Source organism: Triticum aestivum, chromosome 6D (assembly GCF_018294505.1).
Source record: "Triticum aestivum cultivar Chinese Spring chromosome 6D, IWGSC CS RefSeq v2.1, whole genome shotgun sequence".
NCBI lineage: Eukaryota > Viridiplantae > Streptophyta > Magnoliopsida > Poales > Poaceae > Triticum > Triticum aestivum.
In genome coordinates this window covers 118,164,246-118,187,449 of record NC_057811.1, presented here as the reverse complement: position 1 = coordinate 118,187,449, position 23,204 = coordinate 118,164,246, and the positions used below count along the sequence as shown (strand labels likewise).

The 23,204-nt window shown below is 44.9% G+C and overlaps 2 protein-coding genes across 8 annotated transcripts; both read left to right on the top strand.

Moving 5' to 3' along the window:
- Positions 1-4,037: 4,037 nt before the first annotated feature.
- Positions 4,038-14,689, top strand: LOC123143991 (pentatricopeptide repeat-containing protein At4g20770). Of its 5 annotated transcripts, none has more exons than XR_006471185.1 (3): positions 4,038-6,825; positions 7,437-7,844; positions 13,368-14,689. XR_006471185.1 is itself a non-coding variant. In XM_044562993.1 (1 exon), the coding sequence occupies exon 1, from the start codon at positions 4,084-4,086 to the stop codon at positions 6,499-6,501; it is 2,418 nt and encodes an 805-aa protein (XP_044418928.1). In that variant the 5' UTR covers positions 4,038-4,083; the 3' UTR covers positions 6,502-7,038. The 5 variants fall into 5 exon arrangements, 1 of the variants encoding a protein (XP_044418928.1); XR_006471184.1 differs by lacking the exon at positions 13,368-14,689 and adding an exon at positions 8,010-8,286; XR_006471186.1 differs by lacking the exon at positions 7,437-7,844 and having other exon boundaries at positions 13,368-14,688.
- A 1,521-nt stretch (positions 14,690-16,210) lies between these two features.
- On the top strand, positions 16,211-22,480 carry LOC123143989 (glutathione synthetase, chloroplastic). 3 transcript variants are annotated; one of them, XM_044562990.1, is made up of 13 exons: positions 16,213-16,548; positions 17,343-17,512; positions 17,797-17,872; positions 18,003-18,133; positions 19,819-19,941; positions 20,038-20,118; positions 20,391-20,471; positions 20,549-20,618; positions 20,875-20,996; positions 21,180-21,319; positions 21,399-21,591; positions 21,698-21,824; positions 22,096-22,480. In XM_044562990.1, the coding sequence occupies exons 1-13, from the start codon at positions 16,282-16,284 to the stop codon at positions 22,096-22,098; spliced, it is 1,584 nt and encodes a 527-aa protein (XP_044418925.1). In that variant the 5' UTR covers positions 16,213-16,281; the 3' UTR covers positions 22,099-22,480. The 3 variants fall into 3 exon arrangements, with proteins under 3 accessions (XP_044418927.1, XP_044418925.1, XP_044418926.1); XM_044562991.1 differs by lacking the exon at positions 16,213-16,548 and adding an exon at positions 16,607-17,222; XM_044562992.1 differs by lacking the exons at positions 19,819-19,941; positions 20,038-20,118; positions 20,391-20,471 and having other exon boundaries at positions 16,211-16,548.
- The last annotated feature ends 724 nt before the right edge of the window (positions 22,481-23,204 follow it).

Below are 23,204 nucleotides of genomic sequence, written 5' to 3'. Positions count from 1 at the left end.
GCCATACGAACCTTCTTAAACATTGGTTTAATTTTCAGAAAAAATATTGGGTTAATTATTTTCCTTTTGCGGGACCAAAAACATAGATTAATTGACTTCACAAAGTAACATTTTGGTACACTGTTTACACAAATTTAAATGTCACTATTTCCATTGTAGGAATCATATGCATGGGTCCTCTCACACATGTGATTTCTTTTGTTGGGGTTATATCAATACATCCTATATATTAGGGTTCTGACCTTTCATTGCAAAGTTGATCAAAGTTTTCAATATTGGGATTCATGGTATGCTTCCACCCATTAGTTTGTAAACACTCTCTCATCACCCGAGATGGCTTATGAGAAGGGATAATTAGATTTATGCCCCTAGTTGTATCCCACTCGTCTGTTTTACCCCTAATTCCCAAAAGTCACTGGTTCTCTCCAAGTAACTTTGCTCCTATTATGCTTTTGCCCTTTGACCGTATGACCATCAGTTTGAAAACTTCGTAACTAATTCATACTAAATCAGAAAAATGCAAATAAGATACCAAAATGTTCAGAAAAACATCACCTATATGTCAGTGTCATTTGCATTCATGAAAAAAGTGTTGGAAAGTGCCCATCCGAGTTTTAGCTCTTATGCTACCACCATGAATAGTAAAATGTAAAAAAGTTCAAAAAACTAAAATAAAATTGGTGGCAAAGAATGACAAATGTTTTAAGTGCCTGCCATGTTTCATCAGGGAATAACATTCGTGGGTGCCGCGGCAAAAAAAACAATCGGCACTCCAAAATAGATTATTTTTTTGCCACGACTTCCACGAATGTCGTTCCCTAATGAAACTTAGCAAGCACTTAGCACATTTGTTGTTCTTCGCCACCATATTTTTTTGAATTTTTTAGAGTTCACTATTCATGGTGGTATCAAAAGAGCTAAAACTCGGATGTGCACTTTCCAACACTTTTTTCATGAATGCAAATGACACTGACATATAGGTGATGTTTTTCTGAACATTTTGGTATCTTATTTGCATTTTTCTGATTCAGTATGAATTAGTTATGAAGTTTTCAAACTGATGGTCAAATGGTCAAAGGGCAAAAGCATAAGAGGAGCAAAGTGACTTGGACAGAACCGGTGACTTTTGGGAATTAGGGGTAAAACAGACGAGTGGGACATAACTAGGGGCATAAATATAATTATCCCTTATGAGAATGTTAGTTCTATATAGTAATCAAATACATTATATTATCTATTTTAATTTTCACTAATATTTCATCAAAAATTATTACAACCAATCCCGCGGCAACTCGCGGGGTATCATCTAGTATTTATAGCTTTAGTGCATCCGTTGCATGGCAATCCCTACTCCTTGCATTGACATCAATTGACGGGCATCTCCATAGCCCGTTGATTAGCCGCGTCAATGTGAGACTAGTCTCCCTTTTTGTCTTCTCACACAACCTCCATTATCATATGCTATTCCACCCATAGTGCTATGTCCATGGCTTGCGCTCATATATTGCGTAAAAGTTGAAAGAGTTTGAAAAGGCTAAGTATGAAACAATTGCTTGGCTTGTCATCAGGGTTGTGCATGATGGGAGCATTTTGTGTGACGAAAATGAAGCATGGCCAAACTATATAATTTTGTAGAGATAAGCTTTCTTTGGCTATGTTATTTTGATAAGACATAATTGCTTGGTTAGCATGCTTGAAGTATTACTATTTTTATGTCAATATTAAAACTTTGTCTAGAATCTTTTGGATCTAAACATTCATGCCACAATAAAGAGAATTACATTGAAAAATTATGTTAGGTAGTATTCCACATCAAAAATTATGTTTTTATCATTTATCTACTCGAGGATGAGCAGGAATTAAGCTTGGGGATGCTGATACGTCTCCAACGTATCTATAATTTTTTATTCTTCCATGATATTATATTATCTGTTTTGGATGTTTAATGGGCTTTATTATGCTTTTTTATATTATTTTTTGGACTAACCTATTAACCGAAGGCCCAGTGCAAATTGCTGTTTTTTTTTGCCTATTTCAGTGTTTCGCAGAAAAGAAATATCAAACGGAATCCAAACGGAACGAAACCTTCGCGAGGATCTTTTTTGGAACAAACGCAATCCAGGAGACTTGGAGTGGAAGTCAAGGAAGCAACGAGGCAGCCACGAGGCAGGAGGGCGCGCCCGGGGTAGGCGCGCCCCCCACCCTCGTGAGCCCCTCGTAGCTCCACCGACCTATTTCTTTCACCTATATATACTCTTATTCCCTGAAAACATCCAGGGGAGCCACGAAACCACTTTTCCACCACCGCAAACCTTCTGTACCCGTGAGATCCCATCTTGGGGCCTTTTCCGGCGATCTGCCGGAGGGCGATTCGATCACGGAGGGCTTCTACATCAACACCATAGCCTCTCCGATGATGTGTCAGTAGTTTACCACAGACTTTCGGGTCCGTAGTTATTAGCTAGATGACTTCTTCTCTCTCTTTGGATCTAAATACAAAGTTCTCCTCAATGTTCTTGGAGATCTATTCGATGTAATACTCTTTTGCGGTGTGTTTGCCGAGATCCGATGAATTGTGGGTTTATGAACTTGATTATCTATGAATATTATTTGGTTCTTCTCTGAATTCATATTCATGATTTGATATCTTTGCAAGTCTCTTCGAATTATCGGTTTAGTTTGGCCTACTAGATTGATCTTTCTTGCAATGGGAGAAGTGCTTAGCTTTGGGTTCAATCTTGCGGTGCTCGATCCCAGTGACAGAAAGGGAAACGACACGTATTGTATTGTTGCCATCGAGGATAAAAAGATGGGGTTTATATCATATTGCTTGAGTTTATCCCTCTACATCATGTCATCTTGCCTAATGCGTTACTCCGTTCTTATGAACTTAATACTCTAGATGCATGCTGGATAGCGGTCGATGTGTGGAGTAATAGTAGTAGATGCAGAATCGTTTCGGTCTACTTGACACGGATGTGATGCCTATATTCATGATCATTGACTTAGATATCATCATAACTATGCACTTTTTTATCAATTGCTCGGCAGTAATTTTTCACCCACCGTAATATATGTGAGAGAAGCCACTAGTGAAACCTATGGCCCCCTGGTCTATTTTACATCATATTAGTTTCCCGTCAACTAGCTACTTCTGTCGCCGTTTATTTTGCAATCTTTATTTTCCAATCTATACAACAAAAATACCAAAAATATTTATCTTATTATCTTTATCAGATCTCACTTTTGCAAGTGGCCGTGAAGGGATTGACAACCCCTTTATCACATTGGTTGCAAGGTTCTTGATTATTTGTGCAGGTACTAGGCGATTTGCGTGTAGTCTCCTACTGGATTGATACCTTGGTTCTCAAAAACTAAGGGAAACACTTACGCTACTTTGCTGCATCACCCTTTCCTCTTCAAGGGAAAACCAACGCATGCTCAAGAGAAAGCAGGCAACAACGACAAACATTTGCATTTCAGTGGTGGCGTTGGTAGCGCATCTTGTCGAGGAAGACGGCTAGCGCGACGATGAAGGAGTTGTCGATGTTGGGGTTGACGGTTGCGCTGTATGCGTTCTTCCCCAATACGCGCTCACCACGGTGGACCGACGGTTGATCCTAGCGATGATGATGTAGGGAGGCCGGTGGGAAGGAAGGAGCTCGTCGGAGGGCTGCCCCATCATCTTAGAGTGGGTGGGTGGGGGTGGGGGGGGGTCAGCACGATGATGGTGGGGAGCAGCAGCACGACGGTGGTGCAAGTTCGCCGGAAAAATCTCCATCGACGCCAGGGCTAGAGGGATGGCGGGGGACCGACGGCGATGGGCCATGCTTTGGGGGGGGGGGGGGGGGGGTGGTGCGGAAGCAGGAGGCTAAACCAACGGCGGCACGACGGTTCGAAGCAAGAAGATGAATAGGAGGGCACGGGAGGTTGAAGAAGGTGACCCGGCTGTTCATTTCGCGTCCGAAGGTTGGTAACAATCGACTAACCCAAATTCAAAAATCAGCAAACTTATATCAAGCCATTCCCATACTTTTGTCTATAAAATAGGTGCCCTTCTACTTGCCGCTAAATCCCGCGCTGATGGCGAATCTGGCGGCCCAGCTCGCTGGCGTGCTCCAAGCATGCATCAAGCGGAACCCAAAGCCCAGCCGCACCCACGCCAAGGCCGCCCACGCGCGCGTCCTTGCCGGTGGCCTCGCCGCCGACACCTTCCTCCTCAACCGCCTGGTCGAGCTCTACTCGCTCTCCGGCCTCCCGCGCGACGCCCTCCGCGTCTTCCGCACCCTGCCCCACCCCAACGCCTACTCCTACAATGCGGCGCTCTCGGCGGCCAGCCGCGCGGGCGACCTCGACGCGGCCCGGACGCTGCTCGACGAAATGCCCGAGCCGAACGTCGTCTCCTGGAACACCGTCATCTCCGCGCTCGCGCGGTCCGAGCGCGCGGGCGAGGCGCTGGGGCTGTACGAAGGGATGCTCCGGGAGGGCCTCATCCCGACGCACTTCACGCTCGCCAGCGTGCTCAGCGCTTGCGGCTCCATGGCCGCGCTCGTGGACGGGAGGCGCTGCCACGGGCTCGTGGTCAAGGTCGGGCTTGAAGAGAACCTGTTCGTGGAGAACGCGCTCGTTGGCATGTATACCAAGTGCGGCAGCGTCGGGGATGCTGTGCGGCTGTTCGACCGGATGGCTCGCCCGAACGAGGTGTCGTTCACGGCGATGATGGGAGGGCTCGCGCAGACCGGGTCCGTCGACGATGCGCTCAGGCTGTTCGCCAGGATGTGCAGGAGCGGGGTACATGTTGATCCCGTGGCCGTGTCAAGTGTTCTGGGCTCGTGCGCACAAGCTGGCGCCAGCGAGTTCAACGTTCTTCGCTCGTTCCAGCTTGGGCAGTGCATTCACGCCTTGATCATCAGAAAAGGCTTTGGGGCAGACCAGCATGTGGGGAACTCCTTGATCGATATGTACACCAAGTGCATGCAAATGGACGATGCTGTCAAGGTGTTCGACTCATTGCCCAGCGTCAGTATTGTTTCTTGGAACATCCTTATAACTGGATTCGGCCAGGCGGGCAGCTATGAGAAGGCTTTGGAAGTATTGAACGTGATGGTAGAGTCGGGCTCTGAGCCCAATGAGGTCACTTACAGTAACATGCTTGCGTCCTGTATTAAGGCGAGGGATGTTCCATCTGCTCGTGCAATGTTCGACAATATATCAAGGCCGACTTTGACTACGTGGAACACGCTTTTGTCTGGTTACTGCCAGGAGGAACTGCATCAAGAAACAATCGAGCTGTTTAGGAAAATGCAGCATCAAAATGTGCAGCCTGACCGAACAACTCTGGCCGTGATCCTCAGTTCATGCTCAAGATTGGGGAATTTGGACCTTGGAGCACAAGTTCATTCTGCTTCAGTAAGACTCCTGTTGCATAACGACATGTTTGTCGCTAGTGGTTTGGTCGATATGTATGCAAAATGTGGACAGATTAGTATTGCCAGGAGCATTTTCAACAGGATGACAGAGAGAGATGTGGTGTGTTGGAATTCCATGATCTCATGTTTGGCTATCCATTCTTTCAACAAAGAGGCCTTTGATTTCTTCAAGCAGATGCGACAAAATGGAATGATGCCCACATCCTCCTCCTATGCTACCATGATTAATTCATGTGCAAGACTTTCTTCCGTACCTCAAGGTAGGCAGATACATGCACAAGTTGCGAAAGATGGTTATGATCAGAATGTCTATGTGGGTAGTGCCCTGATTGATATGTATGCTAAATGTGGCAACATGGACGATGCACGCCTTTCCTTCGACAGCATGGTGACTAAGAATATAGTTGCATGGAATGAGATGATACATGGATATGCTCAGAATGGTTTCGGAGAAAAAGCCGTTGAACTATTTGAGTATATGTTAACTACAGAACAGCGGCCAGATAGTGTCACTTTCATTGCCGTCCTAACAGGATGTAGTCACTCCGGGCTCGTAGATGAAGCCATTGCATTCTTTAATTCCATGGAGAGTACTTACAGAATTACACCACTGGCTGAGCATTACACTTGTCTCATAGATGGATTGGGGCGAGCGGGTCGGCTTGTTGAAGTGGAGGCACTAATAGAACAGATGCCATGCAAAGATGATCCTATAGTGTGGGAAGTTCTACTTGCTGCCTGTGCTGTACATCACAATGCTGAATTGGGGGAATGTGCCGCGCAGCACCTGTTCCACCTTGATCCAAAGAACCCATCACCCTATGTTCTCTTGTCAAACATATATGCTTCCTTAGGCCGACATGGGGATGCATCAGGCATTAGGGCATTGATGATTAGCCGTGGAGTTGTCAAAGGTCGTGGATACAGCTGGATAGATCACAAGGATGATGTTCGTGCCTTTATGGTTGCTGATGATCTTCAGACGGTCAGTGGAGAATCTAAAATGTTCAGCAATCAAGAGAGTGCTGCTGGGGTTACAGAAGTACACCAGAAAGAGACATGTGCTGGTTGATTTGGGCTTTTTGTTATCAGACGCACTGGTGAATCTGTTTCAGTGATAGCTGAATTCAGTAGCCACTTTTGTGCAATTTGCTTGAGAGCCTCAAGCTTTACTGTTGTATGTAGCTTCATGTGTCTGGAAGATGGGAAACACAGCCTGAAGGTTCAGTAGAAAGAATATGCAAGACAGGAATGGGTTGCGTTGCAGATTAGGTGCTAATGAAATTATATGCTCGGTTCATGTCACTACGTGGTGCAGAGCTTCATCGATGAGCATGTACTACGATGAGTTGTGCATGTGAGAGCGCAAAAGCAATTGTTGCCCGGTTATACGAGGGTAAGTTAAATCTTTGGATAAACACAATAACCTTCCATTTAGTTTTCAGTCAGTATCCGTAAGTGTATTGAATAGATCAACTGTGACATGACTTTGATTACCACTCCACATGCACTGGAGTCTGGAGGGCAGAGTGGTGCCCTTTTCTGTACCTGGTTGTAATTTTAGTAGCAATTGCTCAATTTTAAGCAGTCATTTCTATTTTACGTTTAACTTCCTTGTGCTAGAAAAGAAATTTGCATAAGATGAAATTTTGATCAGTTGCTCTGCACTTGCTGCACACAACTCATTTGGTTGCACTGTTGCAGACAAGGGAGGCTGTGCAAGCATCACAATCAACAGTCACAACTCTGAAACAAAATCAATTCATATTAATGTTGTTTCCAGTTTAATATCTCTTCAATAGTAACATTAATACAACACAATTATAAATTTAATGTTGATGTCTCAAAAATTTGACATAGGGTTTCTTCATTATTGGCCTATAGCCATTGACCATAGGACAATAGGTATTTCTGTTTCGTATGACCTTTGTATTGACTTAGGTGCAAACTGCAAATCTTGCCACAGAGAAATACCATTGTGCTGAAAATCTGAGCTGAATGATGCAGGATGCAATAACTGCATTCATAGCTTCACAATGGTTGATTTAAAAGCCAGTGGATATAACTTTTGGATAATCATTATCTGGCTTCGCTTCCCATTCTGTCCAAGATCCGCCGTAAACTGGAACGTCATGCTTCCCAATTCTATAGTCCCTGTAAAGAAATATTGTTAGACACTGCTTGGCAGAGTCAATGTCTCAGTGATAATATCCAAGAAGAACATGCCAGATTTCCAGACCAGAGCAAAGTATGCAGGCAGTTACACCAGATCTGCATGTGATGTGATGACTATCGGTTGATCAAAGTGAAGTCCCTGAAGAGACATCAAACCGGGTGCTATTATTACTATTGCTTGGTGAAACTTTTGTACTTCATGTACACATCTGATAGGCCCAAGAAATGATTGCTTCTTAGGTCAGAATGTACTTCTGTTTTCTGTACTGTACACATTGAAAATTTTCTTACTTGTTTCCTTTCATAGCAAATGCCATAATAAACTATGAGTTTCAGACTAGAACAGTGAGACGAAACAGAATTCACACGTGCTTGCTCAAATTTCTTACATAGCTCTTTCTGCAGGGAGAAGCATTGGTGCACCATCAATCATTTGGGAGAAGACTAGCATTGTCATATTCTAGCCTTTTGTGGTTATCCAAGTATATATTATCTAATAATGATATCGGTGTTAGGAATAAGCAACTTGTATTCCCATGAGGCCATAGGCCGATATATATACATGTACAGGTGCGGAACATATGCAGGAAACCCCTTATACAACGGGATAAATACAAAGGGTTACATGACTTATATTATAACTCTAACACCCCCCCTCAAACTCATGGTGGATGAACAACACTGAGTTTGGAGAGGTAAAAGCCATGTTGGGCTCTAGTCTGGGCCTTCGTCAGGAAATCCGCCAACTGTAACTCGGAAGGCACATACTGAAGAGCAATAACCTGATCCTGCACACCAGCACGCACATAGAAAGCATCAACACCAATATGCTTGGTGAGTTCATGCTTTACAGGATCGCGCGCAATGCTAATAGCACCTGTACTGTCAGATAAGAGCAGAGTCGGTGTAGTGACAGAAACACCAAAATCCTGAAGTAACCACCGTAACCAAGTCACCTCTGCCGTCAAAAGAGCCATGGCTCGCAACTCAGCCTCAGCACTCGAACGGGAAACTGCAATCTGTTTCTTCGTCTTCCAGGCAATGAGAGAACCGCCAAGAAAAACACAGTAAGCAGAAAGTGAACGGCGATCAGAAGGATCACTAGCCCACGTAGCATCCGAATAGGCCTGAAGCTGTAAAGAACTGGAGCTAGGAAAGAATAGACGGTGAGAGATCGTGCCCCGAAGATATCGGAGAACACGAAGGAGATGACTGTAGTGAACCGATGTGGGAGCAGAGACAAACTGACTCAGAATATGAACCGGATAGGAGATGTCCGGACGAGTGACAGCTAGATAGACAAGACTGCCAACGAGATGACGATAACGCGTCGGGTCAGGGAGAGGATCACCATCAGTAGCACGGAGGTGAACATTGAGCTCCATAGGAGTCTCAACAATGCGCTCGTCGGTAAGAGCAGCACGAGCAAGAAGATCCTGGATATACTTTTCCTGGGATATAAAAAAGCCATCAGAGGTAGAAGAGACTTCAATCCCAAGAAAGTAGCGAAGAGGTCCAAGATCAGACATAAGAAACTACTCACTAAGACGGGCCTTTACAAAGGCAATATACTCGGGGTCATCCCCAGTGATGACCATGTCATCAACATAGAGAAGAAGAAGAGTCCGGCCACGAGGAGAAAGGTGAATAAACAATGCTGGATCATGAGCACTTGCTGAAAAACCAGCAGTAGTGACCACAGAGGCAAAACGCTCAAACCAGGCGCGAGGGGCTTGCTTAAGGCCATAGAGAGAGCGACGAAGACGACATACCATGCCATCAGGAACAGAATACCCAGGTGGTGGCTGCATGTACACCTCCTCACGCAGCTCACCATTAAGAAAGGCATTCTTAACATCAAGCTGAGAGATAGACCAGTGGCGTGCAGAGGCAACGGCAAGAAGTGTACGAATAGTGGTCATATGGGCCACAGGAGCAAAAGTCTCATCATAATCACGACCATGCTCCTGCTCAAAACCACGAGCCACGAGACGAGCTTTGTGATGCTCAAGAGAACCATCGGAGCGAGTCTTAACCTTGTAGACCCACTTACAAGTGATGGGACGGACTCCGGGAGGAAGAGAAACAAGATCCCAGGTACCAGTGCGTTCAAGAGCAGCAATCTCCTCTGCCATCGCAAACTGCCATTCAGGATGAACAACAGCCTGATGGTAAGAAGTCGGCTCAAGAACAGCAGCACCAGCGGTGGGAAATCCAAAGCGATCAACAGGCGGACGAGGACGAGAACGCAAGCCATAAGTAGGCTGAGAGGAAGAGGACGACTCATCCAAGGAAGCATCCACAGGTCGTGAACGACGAGTGTAATGCTGAGGAAAAGATGGAACAATAGAAGGAGGAATCGCCAAGGTAGAATGGGGGGGTGGCGACGAAGAAGTCACCGGAGATGAAGGTGTAGAATCCGGTGACATGCTAGGTGAGGAGACCGGGGAAGATGGTGGCTGCAAATCGACGAGGGGTGGAGAAGCAGAGGGAGTGGAACGAATAGGCACAGGCGCGACGGGGGTGATAGGTGAGTCAGGAAAAGTGAGGAAAGAGATATCCTCCACTGAAAAAATCGAGGAAGATGGGCGTGGGTAGAAAGGACGAGACTCATCAAAAGTCACGTCTCGAGAGATACGCATCCGACGACCGATAGGATCCCAACAACGATAGCCCTTATGTTCATCACTGTAGCCTAAGAAGACACACTCAACAGACTGAGCGGCCAGTTTGGTGCGTTCGCGAGGGGCAAGAAGAACATAGCAAACACAGCCAAACAAGCGAAGCATCGAATAATCGGGAGAACGATCAAAAAGACGCTCAAAAGGAACACCACCCTGCAAAGCAGCGGACGGCTGAAGGTTGATGAGATAGGCGGAAGTGGAGATAGCCTCGGCCCAAAAATGAGGCGGAAGAGAGGCGGTGATCATCATCGCACGAGCTGTCTCAAGGTGGTGACGATGCTTGCGCTCAGACACGCCATTCTGAGCATGAGCACCAGGACAAGAGAACTGGGCAAGAGTACCCTGCTCAGCAAGGACACCACGCAACATCTTAGAGATATACTCACCAGCGGAGTCAGCACGAAAAACACGAATGGGTGAAGAGAACTGAGTATGAACCATGGCAGCAAAACGCTTATAAATAGACAACACCTCACTACGAGAAGTCATGAAATAAAGCCATGTGTAACGAGAAAAATCATCGATGAAAATAATATAGTATTTATGACCACCTTTCGAAGCGAAAGGAGCCGGACCCCATACATCAGAATGGACTAAATCAAAAGGACGCTTAGACACTGACTCACTATGTGAATATGGTAACTGAATCTGCTTGCCAAGACGACAACCCTGACACTCTAAAGAGACATCTCCTGAGACAGACCCCAGAAGACCTCGACGAACTAAAGACGATAACCGAGAACCACACAGATGACCAAGTCGATGATGCCACTGCTTGAAGGAACCAGTAACAGAGGCGACAACAGCGGAGGGACTGGCGATGGTGGTGGCAGCGGAAGGAACATGAAGCCAGTCCAACTCCCAAAGACCCTGAGAATCACGGCGGCGAGGGCCAGTACCAACCAGAGTGTGCGTGCGACGATCCTGGACAGAACAAGAGTCAACGTCAAGGATGACACGACAACCAGAATCAGTAAGTTGACCGGCAGAAAACAGATTCATGGTAAGTCAAGGAACATGAGCAACATCAGGAACAGAATAAGGAGTGGAAAGATGGCCTCTACTAGCAACAGAAAGTGGAGTACCATCAGCAGTGAAGACATGAACAGGAGAATCCAGCGATCGAAGAGAGGACAAAGCGGAAGAATGAGAAGACATATGAAAAGAAGCTCCAGAGTCCAGAACCCATGGAGATGTACCTGACTGTGTAGAGGGCGGGTGCTCAGTGCGGGAAGCATCAGTAAACCAGCACCACGTAAGCGAGTCTCCTCAGCACGAATCTCTGAAAGCGCCTTCATGAGAGAAATACGGCCACGGGCAAACAACTGAGCACGCCGGGGCTCAAACTCCTTACGGAGCCGAGACAGGAACTCGTAGACGCGATGAAACTCCAAATTGGCCTGGACAGCCTGGCAGCAGGGGCAAGTACGACAACCAGCACTGCGGAGAGAATCAAGCTGGCGCCAGATAGCAGAACTCTGTGCATAAAAGTCATCAACAGTAGAGTCACCCTGCTGAAGAGCATGCTCCTGACGAACCACAGAAAGGTATAAGGCATCACCAGAGGGCTCATAGCGCTGACGAAGACAGGTCCACATCTGAAAGACAGTAGGAAGACCCAGAAACTCAGAAGCAAACTGAGGCAGAACACTAGCAGTGAGAACAGCTGCAGCACGAGCATCATCATCAAGCCACTGGGTGTAAACAGACAAAGCACCATGATACGTCTGAAGAGCCTCCTCATAAGCCAAAACCCTCTCATCATAAGCACGATCAGTAGTCTCATCAGCAAGCTTAGCCGCATCCTTGGCGGCCTGATTAGCGTCCGTAGGAAGAACCAGTGGAGTCGGCGGAGTAGGGGCCACCGGAGGGACCGGACGTGGCGGACAGCATACCTCGCCAGAAAGAACACCCCAGAGACGAATGCCACGCATGTGAATGCGCATGAAGCCAGCGAACTCGGTGTAGTTAGTACCATCGAAGATCACCGGACAGCGAGGGACAGCAACATAGCCCGATGCAGCAGACAATTTTTTTTTAGCAGAGATCCGAAATCAGCAGAGTCCGGACGAGAACGGCGGCTGGGAGCGGGATCCGGCACGGGAAGCCGGCGAAAACCAGCGAGAATGGCAGCTGGGGGCGGGATCCGGTGCGGCCTGATCACGAGCGGGAGGAGGCGGAAGCGGCAGGTGACGACTGGATCGGGGAGCACTGCCTGGTCACGAGCGGGAGGAGGCGGGATCCGGTGCGGCAGACCTCAGACGGCGGCAGGTGACGACGGGATCGGGGAGCACAGCCTGGACACGATCGGGAGGAGAGGGACAGCGGCCCAGCCTGGCGATCGATCCACACAGCGGCGACGACGGCGGCAGGTGACAGCTCGATCGGGGGCGGGACTAGGGAACGCGTCCTGGCGTTGACCTGCAGGGGGAGAGGAGCAGGCACAGAGAGCCAGCGGCGACCACAGACGAGGGTAACGGCGCGAGGTGGATCAACAGCACGAGTTGCAACGTGCAAAAAAAGTTGACCTAGCTCTAATACCATGTTAGGAATAAGCAACTTGTATTCCCATGAGGCCATAGGCCGATATATATACATGTACAGGTACGGAACATATGCAGGAAACCCCTTATACAACGGGATAAATACAAAGGGTTACATGACTTATATTATAACTCTAACAATCGGCACTATACCCACCTCAGGGAATTGAACACATTTAGCTCCAGGTATGTGCCCGCTTCTTACTCCTTCCCTTGGTTCTGGTGCTACACCGTCAAATCTGTGAATGAACTTTAAGTGGCTTTGGTGAGAACAATAATTTAAAAACTGTAGGTAACACTGGGGGAAGATCAACAACAATAAATGGCATCATGTTCAGTTGCTTTGTTCTGAAAATTTAGACATAGATAAAAGACAACATTTTATAAAGGCATGGCATCATGTTTAGTTACATTAAGTTTTTATTTTTGAGGGACAGTTGCATTAAGTTTTGAAAATAAAGAGATGTACACAGGACAATAACCTTTCATATCAAACCGTTCAACCTAATTGTGTGTTTTTAACATCCGTTTTGCAGGAGATGCAACAATACAGAGGGGGGAAAGGATCTTCTAGGTATATGACTTTGGTATGCTGCAATGTGGAACTCTGTAGCAAAATCCTCATTGGCGGGATGATAACGAGGCTGATGCACCACTAGGTGGGAAAAGAACCGGCGATGGTCTTTGGTGTGTGTGTTGTGTTCCATGACGAAGACCGCTGTTGTTCCTTCCGCGACAGTGTTCGAGTCTGAAGATGGTTAACTCGGATTTGTTGTTCCTCTCTATACCATCTATTTTGTTTGCCTGTAGATTATCATATTCACAAGTGTGGCTGGTTCCTTGTGTAATACTTGTGTTTGTTGTCTACATCTTTCTGAATTAAGACTTGTCTGGAAATCTGAGAACTGAAGGTTACCAGAGGCTGTAGTTACGGTGCAAGGTGGGCCAGCGAATTTTAGTACTCCCTCCGATCCATTGAATTGTACTAAAGCAGTGACAATTAATATGGATCAGAGGGAGTATGGGAAATTTTGTGTGAACTGGGGTTTCAAGAAGTTGCATGAATCGTCTTTGGAACGTCTTGGTTAGCAATCTCCCACGCCGTGCTTTTGTCAAACACGATAATACGAGATGCAAGAGAGGAAATGTACAAGGTTTCTCCAAAGTAAGAGTAATATTGCACTTGTGTTATGGTTCGTTTGAGAACCGTAAATAAAGCCAGGGTTGCAACATCTTTGAAACAAGTTTAGCCAGCAAGTCATCTATACTGTATATTTGATCCATGCTTTACTTAGAAAAGTTTTTTTGTCATCTCAACTCACCATACAGAATTGTTTAAACGAACCTCTCTTTGCTTTTCAGATATCAACATCCAGATGCATAGCCATGTCAGTGCACCTTCAGTCGATGTCGATGCTCAGCAGAGGATTAATACCACAATGGGGCGAGTGGAGGCAGCGACGGACAGTTGTTCTTTTCATTCAGAAGATGGAATATGAGTTGATTGAGTTCCATTAACTGTGACTCCAACCAAATCACCTGTGGTCTGCTATGCTGTCGCAAGATCTGGCACAGACTTGCAATGAAGCCTGCTGTCATATGCAATGCCCATCTTAGGTGTCTTGGTTAAAAACTTTCTATTGCCATGTGCCTGCAAGACATGCCCTTCTCAGCGCATTGCAAGAACACGAACCACTCAAGCGAAACACTGAAATATAAGAATGTAAAACGACATCAAGTAACCATGCAAAGGAAGCTGATATCAGAAAGTACTTCCACGAAACAACGCAGTTTCATACTCTGTATATGTTTTTAACACCTCAATGGCAGCAATGACCGCGGATAAAATCATGATGCTCTGTTGTAGGTCAGTTTCATGCGATACAATCTGTATTAAGTAAAGTACACATATAATGCTCTCAAAGTTAAGGCTGAAATGACTACATGAGGCATAGAAGTGTTGATCCGAGCAAATTCAAGATCGTCGCTATTTCAATGTATCAGAATGGAGATTTCAATGGGCTGAGTTAGAAAGGTGATATAAAAGGGCATTCATGAGGGGGGACAACATCAGTTACTTATTAATGTCAGTGCTTAAGGACAGTGGCGGAGGACGAAAGAAAATTGAGGCGTGGTGACTCTAAAGCATTTTTTGTAATGCAAAACTAAAGTAGCCAACACAAACTAAAATGCACAAATAGATTTTCCGTGTAAAACAGTTACATATGCATGCTGAAATGTGACCAATTAATAAAGTCAGGAAGTTGCATGGCACAGTAGAAAGGTATCGTCGCTAATTTTACAATATTAAGCCCTAAAACATTTCGGGCTGATCAATTATATGCACAAAACCAAAAATGACACTTCGCAAACGTATGTGCATGAGAAATCGTTTAAGTCACTGATCGCTTGCTGATCTATAACATCCTCTATAACATTATGCTCCCTAGTTTTAAAGAGCCCACAATCAATTGAGGTCTTCAATTAAAATTGGGTCATCCAATTTTGACCGGGTAAACAATTTCTCAAAGCTTTTTCATTCAATTCTTTTATACTATACACTATAATTCCTAATTTTTAACGCCTCATAATTAATTGAGGTATTGAATTTAGAATTGAGGCATCCAATTTTGACCGGATCTTCTCAAGCTCTCACATCCTAATTTTTGAATCTTCTTTCATTCAATTGAGGTATTCAATTTTGGATTTGGCTTAAAATTTTGACTGTGCCAACAAATTTTTAAATTAATCAGCAACAACCAGCCTATAAAAACATATCAATCCCACACACCCTCTCACCTTCTAGAAAAAATCATGTGATACTATAGCATCAATATAATATATGGAGTCACTGATGCAGAAATTTCCCCTAAAAAATATAAGTTGGTTAGTGGGTAACATATAATCAACCATGAATGGCTCACCAAATCATCGCATTATAAAAAAAACACACACTCCATCATCTCCCACACCTGTCAAACTAAATATTCCATCAGTTTCAAACTATAAGGGGTATTAGTTTCTTAAAAAGTTGAATTTCTTTAAATTTGACCAAGCTTAGAGCAAGAATATTGACATCCACAATGTTGAACAAAAAATTATGTAAATCTAATCGTACCGAAATAATATTATGGATTTTGATATATTTCTCTACAAATTTGATCAAATGTAAAAGGTTTGATTTTTGAGAAAAGTAATACACCTTATATTTTGAAACAAAGTGATTATTTCTTTTATGGAAAATCTAGCAACACCAACAACGCAACAAAGTGTGTCCAACCCTTTTAGTTAAGAATAACTCCAGAAATAAAGATCTTGCGACGCAGAGAGTAGGAAAGCACCGTGACGGCTCGCTCGGAGACTCCAAAGTCTGACCATGACGCCGTGCACAGACGCAAATCTGAACAAATTGCAGAAACTCCCACTGCAACTCCCAAACTTTGGTCCGCCATGTCCTCTTGCGTCTCCTCCTCCCATCACCACTGCGCCCGCCGCCTCCCCGCCCCAACGCCCCGGGCGCACCTCGCCGCAGCTGAGTTGTGCGCGTCCCCTCACCGCAGACGCGTCGGTTCCCTGAGGGCAGTGAGAGCCGAGCCGCCCTCGAGCGTGGCGCCGGCGGGGGGCAGGAAGGCTGCGGCGGTGCAGGCGGAGATGGTAGAGGCGGCGGCCATGTGGTGCGCCATGCACGGACTCGTCGTCGGCGACCGCGGCGACCTGGTACGTTCGGCTTCTCACTCGCTAGTTCCTTCCCCGCCCCAAACTTTGCTGCTTCTTTTGACTCATTTCAGGAGCCCGGGATTTGGGAATGTGACGCGTATCTCCGCATACTTGACCATAAATTCCGTGATAGAAGAAGGAGTACTTCTTAGAGTCTTTTCAACCTGCACATCTCCGTAGAATGAACAAATAGGCAAGTATTGCTCCTAGAATGTCTGTCCTTTTGTAGGCTGCCCCTGCTCCATTCTCAGGAAGTTTGGATTGTTTGGCCACTAGGACTTGCCCTCGATATGGAACTGACGTGTCAAGTGCGTACACAAATCAGGGGCAGAGCCAAGAATTAGGCAGGGAAATGTGGGAAGCGAAAAACAACCAAGGATCACCATGATGTTAGGTGTTTCTGTCTGAAGATCCTTTGTATGAGAAAGTGGAGTATAAGTTAAGTCACAGAAGTTGAATTAATTGGACATTAGGTGTTGTTGCCGAAGACCCTCTGTGTGAAATATTGGGATATAAAGTGCGAAAATTCGTGTTGGAGTCAATTGATCGTCATGAACAGAACATCACGTTTGGTTGTGTCCTCTCCCTTTTGTGACAAGCCCTTTTTATGTGACAAGCCCAACACTGAGACATGCTCTTATTCTGTTCACACTCAAATGCCACAAGACGTACCGGTATCTTCGTTCATGCATCACCTAGCTTTGCTCAAGTGCTATTTGAATTGAGAAATAACTCTAGTTGTAAACCAGCATCTTTGTGGAATTAGCAGCTAACATTGTATCAACCCCTTGCAGAGATCTGGAACAGTCCCAGGTGTTGGTTTGGTTCATGCTCCATTTTCGCTACTTCCAACACGTTTTCCAGCATCTTTTTGGAAGCAAGCATGTGAACTGGCTCCTATTTTCAATGAGCTTGTGGATCGTGTGAGCTTGGATGGGAAGTTCTTGCAAGGTTCTTTGTCTAGGCAAGCTCCAAATTCCATTTGATTTTTTTTTAATGTTGATGTGTGGATCTAGAACTTCGTTTTAAATTTTCATGAAGTGGATTAGAGTTTTGACTGGTCCATATCATAAGAAGGCTGCTGCCTTGAGACCTTAAGCTTTTGGAACAGTTTGTTGTCTGTTAGCCTGATCATTGACATGACCAGTCCATTTTTATTATTACTTTAAATAAATGAATGCCAGTTAGGTATTTATTTTGTTTTCAGATGACAAGGAACTTCCAAATCAATAGCGTTTTTTCTTTCAGAACAAAGCAGGTTGACGATTTCACTGCTAGGTTGTTAGAAATTCATGCAAAGATGATGGCAGTAAACAAGAAGGAGGTAATTAACTGCGTTTGTTGGTAATTTCTTATTCAGAATTCAGAGAAAGCATCTTTTAAGTGGTGCTTCTTAACAATATGTTTGTCAGTTCTGTTAGTAAGGTACTGACAAGTGCTTAATGAACCATCAGGATATCCGCTTAGGGTTGCATCGATCTGACTACATGCTTGATTCTGAAACAAATTCTCTTCTTCAAATTGAGCTCAACACCATCTCAACATCATTTCCTGGTCTAGGCTCTCTTGTGAGCGAACTTCACAGGTGAACTTTTTCGTGATATCCTGCAGACTTGCACTCTTAATCATTTTGTGTTTTGTCCCTGTTTGGTAGTCTCTTAGGGTGTGTTTGGTTCGGGAAGGAAGTGGAACGGAATGGCATGGTTCCATTCCACCGGAACGGGTCGGTTCCGTCTTTATGTTTGGTAGGAGCAATAGCGAGGAATGGAATGATTACATTTCGGTGTTTGGTTTGAGTGATGGAAATTCACACTGAATTAGATTTTGATAGAAAACTAAACTGAACGTATACTAAACACTTGATTAAGCTGAACGGTGCATTAGACGCTGCAGTGCAGAACAAATCAAAAGTTCAGGTAGCCATAACTCATCGTTCTGCCAACATCACAGGATTGGAAAAATCAATGGATGACGAATGTGACGAGTGATCATCAGAGGTTGCATCGTAATAACACTGGAGATTGTTGTTGGTCGCTGCCGCTTATAGTTGTTGTTTGCTGCGCCGCTGAGTTGCTGCCTAGTGCCTGTACACTGCCTGTCGCTGCACACTGCCTGATTGTTGTTGTTTGCTGCGCCGCTGAGGTTGCATCGTACCTGCACACTGCCTGTCGCTGCCCTGCCGGCCACCAGCCCGCACGCCGGCACTGCACCAAGAGAGATGAGGGAAACCAGAAGAACGACGTGCGCGAACTCGCGACCACCAAAGATGGGCACCTCAGGTGCGCCCAGCCTCCATGCCCGGCTGAAGAAGATGACTGAGAGGGCTGCCCGGCCTCCCTGCTCGGCTGAAGAAAACGAGTGAGAGAGCCGCGACCGCGACGGCGAGAAGCGCCAGCACGAGGATGCGGCGGTGGCGAGTCATGACGCGCGCGGTGGGGCTGCTGGTGGCGGCGCACGCAAGATTGCAGAGGGGGTGGCGGCGCCGGAGAGGGGGAGACGGGGGAGTGGCTGGCGGCGTCGCAGATCAGATGGGGAGAGAGACTAGGGTGTGGCGGCTGGCGGCGCACCGAGGCGGAGAGAGACGAGGAAGAGGATGACAGTCGGGGTTGAGGCGTTCCGCGTGGTCCGCTCGTTTTCGAGGAACTGCCCGGTTCGGGATAATGAGCGAATATGCCGTTCCTGGGAACTGGTGGGTTCCGGTTCCTACGGCAAGCCAAACGCAAGAATGGTCTCTCGGGATGGGTCCGACCCATTACGTTCCATGCCATTACAGAAAGCAAACACACCCTTAGAAACATAAGATGAGGTGTTTCATTGAACATATTGCATGCTCACATGTTTCTGAATCCAACTGTAGATAGCATTCTTGTTGACCATTATATTATCCCTTTAGAATATTGGAGCACAAGGTGAATGCTGTAAATAGTAAAACTCAAGTCAATTGGCTTGCTTAACATAGCTACATACCTACAAGAACGTGAGAAGTATCCTATTCAACATTTTGGAAGCCCCAATTATATCTATGTGGTATAAACGTATTCATATATTGTAGATTTTCAAATCCTTAGATTTGAGAATGGATCTCTTTAAACATGTCTGATGCATGAGTTAACTATATGTTTATATCAGTGAGTGGGAAGTCAGGCACGATGATATTCTCAATCAGTACCAGTATTCATCTTATCTTGAAATGGCTGAAAGATTTCCTCATTTTGATCTCCAAGAGTAAACCTAAATAACTGATAAGTGCTATTATCTTGTTAAGTACAGGACCTTACTTAATCAATATGGTGAAGTCTTAGGTCTTGATTCTGAAAGGATTCCTCGGAACTGGGCAGCCATTCAATTTGCTGAAGCATTGGGCAAAGCATGGGTTGAGTATAATAATGAAAGGTCTACAGTTTACCTACATAGTTTGTGTTTATTTTATTGAGAACATTTGGAAAGGCAAACATGAAGTGACATGTTTTTTCCCTCTTGGTTGCCCAGCGCTGTAGTTATGATGATTGTTCAAGCTGAAGAAAGAAATATGTACGACCAGTACTGGCTCATCAATCATTTGAAAGAATCATATCCTTTTGTTATGTACTTTCTTTTCCCTTTCGTTGCAAACCTCTGAAACGACAAAACCTCAAAATACCCTTTCAAGTTAACGTTTTTGCTCATACAGTTTTCTAATCTATTGACGCTTGTTTAGTTTCTCATGAATTATAGTTCACGTAAACAATACAAACTTCCTATTGTGCTGTTGAATTGCTTGTTCACTTTAATTATCAACAAGTCATCTGATTGATACCACAATAAACTGCATCAAGATGAGACTTTTCTTAACTGTCTATAACGCATGGTGTGATGACCATTAGGAAAACTTTGGCACAGGTGGAGGCCGAAGGACTAGTGCTTCCGAATGGAACACTTGTGGTGTATGTATCTTGTATGACATGAAGAAAGACCTACCTTTTGCTATTATCACTTAAATTTAAATTTGCCAAAAATGCAGAGATGGACGACCTGTTGCTGTTGTGTATTTCAGAGCTGGGTATGCACCGACTGACTACCCTTCAGAAGTGGTATGTATTAGTACTACATTTGTTACCCTTTCACAGTTGAAGCTAATTCCTATCTCATAAATTGATTGAAGATAAAGTTTCAATGAGGAACATTTCATTCATAATCATATGTTTGTTTAAGGAAACTTCTTTTGTTTGTATATTTCATTGTAGGTTTTGTAAAGCTATATGTCCAGCACGTCAAGTGATGTGATAACTATTTACCTTTGTTGGTGCAAGTTTTCACCTTGGCATGTTCTTCTTATATTGATTTCAGGAATGGAGTGCAAGGCTTTTGATTGAACAATCATCTGCTATTAAGTGCCCTTCAATATCCTACCATTTAGTCGGAACCAAAAAGATCCAGCAAGAGCTAGCAAAACCTAGTGTTCTTGAAAGGTGATGAAAGTTTTGTCCGCTACAGATGGGCAGTTATATGTATTTTTATTATTCCTATGCTGTGCATATTGCATTACAGATATAGTCATAAGACTCGGTGGTAGTACGTCATATTAAACTCCCCTACAGTTCTAATTTTCAGAAGCATATTCCTAATCACTATCTGATCTTATTTATACGTAGGTTCCTTGACAACGAGGAAGACATTGCCAAGCTACGTAAATGCTTCGCAGGGTTATGGAGCTTGGACAATGAAGAAATAGTGAAATCAGCAATAGAAAAACCTGACTTGTTTGTCCTGAAACCTCAACGAGAAGGTGGAGGTAATTTCTTTGGCTCTTAATAGAACCCTTTTCACAAAAATTCCCCACAAATTGTTTTGATCCCGATATCTCTCTCCAGGGAACAACTTGTATGGTCATGATTTGCGAGAAACACTGATCAGACTAAAGAACGAACAGGGAGAGGCGCTTGCGGCCTACATTTTGATGCAGCGGATTTTTCCGAGAGCTTCTCTTACTCAGCTTGTCCAGGGCGGTGTCTGCTTTGAGGAACTTTCAATCTCTGAGCTTGGAATATTTGGATCCTACCTGCGGTAGTTAATCCTTTGGTGGCTCTAAATTATTTTGCTTTGCATATGCAACTTCCATTTTTTTTACTCTTCCTGAGTAAATCATACAATTTTCGTTGGCTAACTGCAGGAACAAAGATAAGGTAGTCATTAATAACCAATGTGGTTACTTGATGCGCACCAAAGTTTCTTCATCAAACGAAGGTGGAGTTGCTGCAGGATTTGCTGTTCTGGACAGCATTCTCCTCACAGATGAGGTGATTATTGTGGTGTAGAAACCATTTACTATTGATCTCAATTTTTGAAGTGTCCGAAACCTATCGGTTTCCTTCCAGTAAAGGTAGTTTGTATAGTCTCTTGTCAAATCCAATCCGTCTTGGAAAAAATGATGTTCTCTCATCAGTCACTTGAACTTGTTTACTGTTTTACTGGAACATTCTAGCATGACTACTGTTTTACTTCGAATTTAGTTTTATTTTGTTTTCAAAACTTGAATCTCATCTGTCCTCCATGTTGCTTTTCTTTCAGTGAGATAGGAAGGTGGCAGGGTTACAACTTACAAGTCACTGGTGACAGCATGCACCGGATGAGGAACTGAACTTACCGACAGTTGGATGAATGTTACTTACCGACAGTTGGATGAATGTTGGAACTCTCATATCCGCATTCAGTCCCTTCCGTCTGCAGGCATAGGAACAGATAATGCATGTGCAGCTTTCGCTGTGCAAAATATGAGATGGAATAGGCCTTGGAAAGGTCGGATAGATTAGTCATGTTCATGTATTTAGTAGTACCAAGTGGGAATTAGGTCTGGAGACAAATCATCATAATTGTTCACTGAACGATAAATGTATCTCCCGAACGATCGGAAACTCGCAACAGATCTGAACGTAGGGGATGCCGTTCATTTTGAGATCGCATGGTGCGCGCGTTGGTGGTTTAGTCCGCGGATGACGCGACGTGATGGTGTGAGGTCGTGGGCCACGCCCTTTTTTACTCGCGCTGTCCATCTCTGGGTTCTTTTTTTCTGGTGTCCATCTCTCGATCCGCTTCCCCCGCACCTCATGGTAGATAACTGTGGTAGGTAACCTTCCTAAAAAAAAAATTTGTGGTAGGTAACCACATGGCAGACTGAGCTTGTGTTACAAATAGGGTAGGTAATGTTTTTTTTGAAACATCAATAACTTTTATTCCTCAAATGATGACCAAATCGTTTACAATTTTTGGAAGAATAAAGTCAGGGGGAAAGGAATCCCAAACTTCTGAAACTCTAGTACTAAAGCAATGTTTTGCTAAGCTATCAGCTACTAGGTTGGCTTCCCTACAGCAATGGACGAAACTAACAGATGAAAACTCCATAGCCAAGATTGTTGCTTCGGTTATAACTGCAGCATCACCGCCCATGTATGCCTCTGGGTTTGAAGCCGCCTCAAGAGCATTCAGGCTATCGGATTCAATAACAATTTTGGTGCATCCAACGTTAGCAGCAAGAATAAGTCCAAACCTGATTGCATATATTTCTGCGGAATTTGCCGAAACGACATGAGGCAGAATCCAGCTCGCCGCTGCGATGAAGGTCCCATGTTCATCTCTCGCCACGGCTCCACAGGCTCCGGCCATTGTATCAGCATGGAACG

Excerpts from the sequence above, each read along its gene's own strand:
- LOC123143989 (XM_044562990.1), top strand. The coding sequence starts at position 16,282 with ATGTCCTCTTGCGTCTCCTCCTCCCATCACCACTGCGCCCGCCGCCTC. Across the intron at positions 17,513-17,796 it reads TTGCAAGGTTCTTTGTCTAG|AACAAAGCAGGTTGACGATT; the intron begins GCAAGCTCCAAA and ends TTTTTCTTTCAG. Across the intron at positions 20,997-21,179 it reads AAACCTAGTGTTCTTGAAAG|GTTCCTTGACAACGAGGAAG; the intron begins GTGATGAAAGTT and ends ATTTATACGTAG.
- LOC123143991 (XM_044562993.1), top strand. The coding sequence starts at position 4,084 with ATGGCGAATCTGGCGGCCCAGCTCGCTGGCGTGCTCCAAGCATGCATC.